At 48.9% G+C, this 7335-nt stretch overlaps 1 protein-coding gene across 2 annotated transcripts in view; it reads left to right on the top strand.

Annotated features, from left to right (window-relative positions):
- MYCBPAP (MYCBP associated protein) overlaps positions 1-7335 on the top strand; it is a 21774-nt gene that overhangs the window by 7895 nt on the left and 6544 nt on the right. For both annotated transcript variants that reach the window (XM_019517598.1, XM_019517588.1), the window contains exons 2-9: positions 2368-2495; positions 3111-3267; positions 3451-3557; positions 4059-4242; positions 4623-4738; positions 5268-5418; positions 5776-5891; positions 6776-6891. In XM_019517598.1, the coding sequence (XP_019373143.1) occupies positions 2368-2495; positions 3111-3267; positions 3451-3557; positions 4059-4242; positions 4623-4738; positions 5268-5418; positions 5776-5891; positions 6776-6891 (1075 nt within the window). The remainder of the gene's footprint in view (positions 1-2367; positions 2496-3110; positions 3268-3450; positions 3558-4058; positions 4243-4622; positions 4739-5267; positions 5419-5775; positions 5892-6775; positions 6892-7335) is intronic.

The following is a 7335-nucleotide window of genomic DNA, read 5'->3' as shown; positions in this document are numbered from 1 at the left end:
GAGCCTATAAGGATGCTGCAGGTTTTTCCTCCCAAGGTGGAGAACCTTGCATTTTTCGGTGTTAAACACTGTCAGGTTCTTCTCTACCTATTTCCTGAGCCTGTCAAGGTCAGCCTGGATCACCCTCCTGTCCTCAGGTGTGGAGGCTTTACCCCAGAGTTTGGGGTTGTCAGCGAACTTGGCCAGTCCGCTTCTGACACCAATGTCCACCTCACTGATGAAGATGTTAAATAGTGTAGGTCCTAGGACAGAGCCTTGGGGGACCTCGCTGGTCACAGGGCACCACAACCCTCTAGGTCCGACCATAGAGCCAATGCCCCACCAGCGGATCGTGGTGGCTGAGGCCACAATTGGCCAGTTTCACCAAGAGGTGATCATGGGATACCAGATCGAAGGCATTTTTGAAGTCAAGATATAGGACATCAATCTCTTCTCCGTTGTCCAGGTGATAGGTCACCTGGTTGTAGAAGGAAATGAAATTGGTCAAGCAAGACCTACCCGCAACAAACCCGTGCTGGCTATCCCTCAGGGTGTTGCTGTCAGCCAGTCTGTTAAGGATGGCCTCTTTGATAATCTTTTCCAAGACCTTCCCCGGGATAGAGGTCAGGTCGATGGGCCTGTAGTTTGCCGGATCCACTTTCCTCCCTTTCTTGAAGATAGGCATGATATTGGCCTTCTTCCAGTCTTCGGGCACTTCACCAGAGCTCCAGGAGCTCTCGAAGATCTGTGCCAGGGGCTGGACTATGATGCTCGCCAGCTCCTTGAGTACCCTGGGGTGTAGCTTGTCAGGGCCGGATGACTTGAAGGTGCCCAGCCTGTTGAGGTGTTCCTTCACGAGGTCAGCTTCGATGGAGGGCAGGGGATCTCCCTCGCCCGGGCCTCGCCGTCCTGCAGTGGGCATCAGCGTCCCATGGGACTGATGGAAAACCAATGCAAAGTGCTATTTAGCAAGTTTGCTTTTTCCTGAGCATCGGTTGTCAGTTGTCCCATCTGGTTTATCAGAGGTATAATGTTGCCCTTGCTTTTCCTTTTGCTCCCCACATATGTAAAAAAGGGCTTGTTATTGTCCTTGATATTTGTAGCTAGCCAGAGATCAGTCGCAGCCTTGGCTTTCCTGGTCCACTCTCTGCAGGTCCGGACCAGTGCAGAGTATTCCTCCTTGGAGGTGAATCCAATCCTTCATCCTTTGTAGGTCTGTCGTTTTAGATGAAGGAGGTCCGCCAGTTCCCTGGAGAGCCAAGGGGGCTGCTGTGCCCTTTTGCTGCCTTTCCTCCAAGATGGGATAGACTTTGCTTGCACATCCAGGATTGCTCCCTTTAGGAGCAACCACTTGTCTATACCCGTGGTCCAGTCATGGGTGGAGTCCCACCAGGTCTCCATTATCCCTATGACATCATAGTTACTTGCCTTTAGCAGGAGGACAAGTTCCTCCTGTTTATTCCCAGCAGCTCGCTGCCTCTCTCGCCAAAGAGCGGGCTGTGGTCATGGAAGCCGAAGCCTTCCCGGTGACACCAGCGCCGCAGTCTTTGGTTGACTACGTGGATCCTCCTCTCCCTCCTCTGCCCGTAGCCTGAGACAGGGAGGATTGATGAGAACACCACTGCGCCCCCAGACCCTTTAGGGTTTTGCCTACAGAAAAAGACTAAAGCAGTTCTTCCGTTGTGGAGATCTCAGACAGATCATAGAGAGTTTTTAACACTGTTTGAAATCTTTGGGTTTACCTTATAATCATGTTTGTACACCTAACAGTGCTAACATTGTGCAGCACCCTGAAGCACGCTTGAAATGATCTCAAGGCACCCTGGGGTGCTGTGGCAGAGAATCACTGCTTTAGACAGAGCAGAGGGCCCGAATGGACACAACACTGGAGAGCGCACAGATGGCAGCGAGGGAGCCCCTAGCTCAGGGCAGAAGTGGAAGCCTGTCTGTTTTCATGAGCAAGGTTGTGATGAATAATGTACATTTGTGAGCAGCAAAAAGTCGCCTTCATAAATATTTTAGAAGTCTTGCTGTTTTGTACACGCAGCTGCGCTCTGAGGAGCCCTAGTGCAATGTTTGAGTGACCACATGAATGTTTCCTTTTTTTCTTGCCATTTTGCAGTGCATTTCTTTTTCTTTTCATTCTATTTTGCTAAGTGCTGAAAAGAGGCTTCCTAAAAATTTCCCTCCTTATGCCTAAACCAGCTGAAAGGAGGCAAGATGATTGACCTCTCCTTTTCCCTGGGTCCTCAGACAATTATGATGTGCTCAGCACAGGAGATGTTGAATTTTAGTTTTCCATGTATTTTGAAGACCACTTCTGATTTCAGGGCATAGTTGTTGGGCCAGGAGCAGAAGTCACTGTCCTTCCCGGTATTTGTGTTTCAGATAAGAAGAAGGCCAAAACATTTGATCAGCCCTCCCCACCAATCCAAGAGGAGCCTGAGCCTGTCATCTCTGTCCTGCAAGGAGATGAAATCCAGGCGCTGGCAATTAAGGTGGAAGACCTGGAGAAGGTGGGTGCAAAGCGTGGTGTCCTCTGTTGGTGGGAGCAGCTGCCTTCAGTGATGCTTCCCTTTTACTCTGGATAGGTAGGGGATCCTGCACCATTTATTTGGGTAGAAACAAGCTACAGGAGCTCTGCATTTGTTCCCTGTGGCCCTGTCCTATTTCTGGTGTCAACTCATCAGGACCAAATCCCAGAAGCAGAGGATTACGGAATAATCTCTTTCAGATGTCAGAACGAACCATCTGGCCTGTTTGGAATCACAGTCCTAGTATTTAAGAATTCCACATATTTGAAAAAATACCATTTTCCCCTCCTAAAACCCAAGCCGGACCGGACCCTACAAGAGGTAGCACCTGCTGCTGAGCTGGGAATTCCTCCCCCTGAGGTCCTTCCCCAGCCCCATCAGGACTGCAGGCAGGGTGGTTCAGACTTCACCTAATCTGATGTCTTTAGTGCTTTGGTCCATGCCTTTCCAGGGAGGAGCTAAAATGTGGAGTCAGGACTTTACTGGACCTTGAGGAAGTCCTCTCACCCATATCCAATTCCCAGCAGGATTAGAAGGGTGGAGGTGGGTCAAGCACTCCACTTAGTCTCAGTGGGGGTCTCTGTCCTATTTCTATAGCTCCACACTCCCCAGTGTCCCCAAGCAGAGAAGACTCCTATTACTAAAACATTCCTCATTCGAAGACATCGGCCTGAAGAAGTTGGGAAGAAAACCCATCTCCTGGTAGCTTATCCTGCTGATGCTGAAGAGTCCAAGAAGCCACTGACTTATTCTGGTAAGGTTAAACTTCAGCTCTTACCTTTCACACTTGGTCTTCCTAAAACTGTTTGCAGTTCAGAAATAAATCTTATAACTGTGTAGTTTCAGATATTGTTTCTACCCATTATAAAGAGATGAGAGATGTCCTGTGGTCTCGCGCGCAGTTCTAATGGCTGCAATCTGTCTCCCATTGCTGCAGGGCCAGGAGGACAGTTTGCTGGCAGCTGTGAACAGATTCTTCCGCACAGCATCTTAGGAAGTCTTCAGGAGTTCAAGAAAGAAGCCTTGGCTAGAGGAGATGTTCAGGTGGGTTTGTGAAATGATGAATGTGCTGCTGTGTACTAGTGCTGTTCCAGACAGCATGGTGAATGCAGCCACTTTTGATTTAAACTGGTGTGCTTCAGGTACCTGTTGGGCCTCGGATTATGGTTTGCCCAGCTGTATTGCAAACTGTTTGCCTTTATAGGCACTGCTGCAGCAGGTCTAGCAAGTCCTGTAGGGAGGAGAGCACCACAGAAAAAGCCGTTGCAGTTTCAGACCCCAGTTCCAGATGCACTTCTGTTGAGAGTATCCAGGCTGAGTAGCCACTGGGAGAAGCTGGTAATGCAATACAACGGCACCATTATTGGTGCCCAGTTATACAATTGCTTGCGTATGGTGTTGTGCAGGCCAGGCCTCTCTTCCATCCAGATATGGTTGAATAAATACAGTGGCAATCCAATGCACTCTTTTTCTTTGCCCCATTTACTATTGTGATGGCTGTTCATGGCTGGAGATGCTGTTTATAGCCTTTTATTTTCTGTCCAGGTAGCTGAACTGATTGATGATTCCCACTTAGATGTTACAATGGCAGCTTTAGAGAAGTACAGAGAGAAACAAGGGGGAGGGAAGAGGAAAAAGTTTTACTGGACTCCACCATCACAGCATAAGGCTCTCCAGAACTGGCATCGCAATATGGCCCTCAGGAAGAAGCAGCAGAAATCTCTGTGTAGTGAGTACAGCTGGGGCAGCTTTGTTGTGTGAATGTCATGTGGGCGTGGGAGATACAGACACCATTGCAGTAAGTTATTATTGTCCCTAGAAGATTAAGGCCTAGCTAATTTGGGTAATTCTGGTGCTATAAAATTGCACACACATTTGCAGAGCTTCACCTATTTAAGGTGGGTCGGGACATTCTCGCTCTGGGGGATGCTGACTTGGTGGGTTATACAGTCGTGGCTGGTGGCAGGAGCGAGGCAGAGGAGTGGTGCTGTCTGGAAGGAGGTTACAGTAAACATGAGTGTTGGGAATGGATGTAGCTGGAAGAAGTGAGGCTAATTTTTTGGGACTGTGGTTAGGAGCGGAGATGACGCCATTGCGTTTGTATTTAAGTGCTGCTTCAGAAACCAGCGGATGAGCTGCTGATGAATCTCTCAGATGATTTCAGACGAGTCCAGGAAGAGCGTTCCCTCATTGACCGCTGCCTCCCTGCTCTCCATCCTGGGAAGGTGAGCATCTCACTTCTGCAGACTCCAGACTATTCGCTTCTTGAGAAAGGGCGTCAGTTGGGCTAAGGTGTTAGTCCCATAAAGAATTGGACCTAGCGTTGAAGATGCTTACCGATCCACTGCAGGTCCTCGGCAAATTGTGGAGCTCTCTGTTATTTTAAAGAGAAGAGGGTTTAAAATGTTGGCCTCATAGCATCTACCAGACATGTATGGGACTAACAGTATATCCACACTGATGCAAATTTCTCACATTAGTGTCACTTGAGCCTTCAATTAGTTATTATGTCATTTGGGTTGAGGAGGGGTCATCACAGGTAACACAGAGTGAAAAGTAAGAGATTTTTTTGCCTTTGACAGTAGCCACCTAGAAATGCTGCTTGTTCTGCTTGCCTGTGAAGAGCTTTCTAAGTATTCTTCTGAGCCATGGGAGAGGTTGCCCGCTGTTTAGTTCCCCATGCCTGTGAGATTGACAGATGAGTTTTTCTTGCCTGAAGGTGTCCGTCGTTGTGACCTTTGTTTTCCACCGTAGGGCTACCGTGTAGGAAGTGAGTTTTGGAGCCAGTCCACTTATATCGGAGATGAGCTCACTGGCCTGACCCTGACATTGACCCAGAAGGAACGTGGCTACCCAGAGCCAGTCACTCACATCGGGAAACCTCAGACTATCCGGATGGAGACAGGTGAGGGAACGTCCCCCCGGCAGAGCCAAAGCGTAGAGGGAAAGGGGTGCAGAGCAGCAGAGATTAAATAACCTTCCACTGGTTTAAGCCACTGGGAAGACATTCACACTGCCTGGCAAAGCTGGTTACGCTCTTTTGGACATCCAGTCACATAGAGGGATGTACTGTGTATTAAAAGCTACACTGCTGTAGTCCTCGTTAACATGGGCTGGACACTGCTATGACGATGGTCACACTATTGAGGCCGTGTGTTCCTCGGAGATGTTGTCCAGGGATATTCGGAGCATTGCGCGATCAAAGCTCAGGGCGTGAGTTAAACAACTTAAATGTTGAGCCCCTGTCTGGGTGATGCCATAGGTTCCCAGCCACCAAAGGAGCCCCCGTTCCGTCTCACCTGGGACAAGAGTCTTTTCCTGAAGCATCGAAGACAGGAGCTCAAATCCCTCCTGGAAGAGCTGGATTTTAATCAGCCGGTAAGACAAAGGGCCCTCTCCACAGCATTGTGGCAGTGGACTGTGCACTGTTACCGCTACCACTAAGGCAGTGTATTGTGCATTGCCTCTTCCATGCTGAAGGCTGTAACAGTCTAGCATAACTTGACCTGGAACTTGGGGTCTCCGAGAAAAAATTTGGGTGTCTGAAAATTAGGCCCCGCAAAGCCTACTCCTCCTGGCTCTTTCCTTCTGGTCCTGTGAATCTTGAAATCTTTTCTTCCTAACTTCAGCAGGGGTGGGGGTGGAGAATGACCCTGTCCCACAATAGCCTGTTGCCTGGTGATTGGGGTGTTGTCCAGGAGGTGGGAGATATGGGCTTGAATCACTTCAGGGAGAGGAAGAAAGGAATTGAGCTTGGGTCTCGCACTTCATGGGTAATCGTTCCAGCCACTGGGCTTGGGGAAGTAGGGGACACCAGCACCTTCCCTTTCCACTGCATGTTGGAAGAAAGCAGGTGTCACACCTGTGTTTTTTGGGGACCTTGATCCTGTCACCTGATGTGTTAGGTGTGCTCTGAAACTGCAGAGTGGATCACGGATCAGGGGCCTGAGGCAAAGAAACACCTGGTTTCTGGGTCCCCTTTGGCCAGATGTGCCAGGCTCTTCAGCCCTGCCATGACTGGGAGCTTTGCATGTGCACAACTGTATGCACCTGGGAAAACTTTCAAGCCAAAGTCTGAGGCACTTGTGGAGTTTAGGCACAGCTGGGGTTAGGCAGCACCCGAGAGTGGTTTAGATTGTAGCTTGGGTGCAGGTGCCTGCATTTCACCTTGCTTGCACCTACATCTTGGATCTGATTTTTATGTAAGAAGAAAAATTAACCGACCTTTCCCCTCTCTTTATGCCAATTGCATTTTTCCCAAGGACCTAGATGGACTGGAAGTGATTGGTAAAGGGGAGCCTTTCACTTCTGTCTCGGCACAGCCTTTCCCACCCAGTGAGAAAGATAAGGAGGTTGCCTCTGAAAAGTTGGACAGTCCGTAAGTACCATTTGGTAGTGACAAGGGATTTTGGTTCTTTGTTCATACCCTGTTTCCCAGTCCATCCATGGGCCTTACCTTTGCTCCAGTCTTTGGTGGATTTTGCCTCCGTTCCATCCTGTGTCCTCAGGACTGAGGCAGGACCTTGTCCCCTTCAAAATCTAGATGGTTTAATAAAAGATATCACCTCTACCATGAGTCCTGATTGCTTGCTGTCTTCAGGAATTCTGTCCTGCTTCTTCTTAGCAGAGATCACGTCAGCCTCATTCAAGTTTCTACACCTATCCTGGAAACAGCAGTCCAAAGGCACTGACTGTAGTAAGAGGGACTCTATTTTCAACCTGTTGGCCCCTGAGAACCTTACAGATAAACTGGTTAATTGGAAGTGAACCCAGAAAAGAGCGAATTAGATCGTTATTTCTTTGTTAATGTGTCTCTTGAGAA

The sequence above is a fragment of the Gavialis gangeticus genome, unplaced genomic scaffold, assembly GCF_001723915.1.
Source record: "Gavialis gangeticus isolate Ggan-Ray unplaced genomic scaffold, GavGan_comp1, whole genome shotgun sequence".
Lineage (NCBI taxonomy): Eukaryota > Metazoa > Chordata > Crocodylia > Gavialidae > Gavialis > Gavialis gangeticus.
The sequence above is the reverse complement of the archived record's forward strand: the minus strand, read 5'-3'. Positions and strand labels throughout refer to the sequence as shown.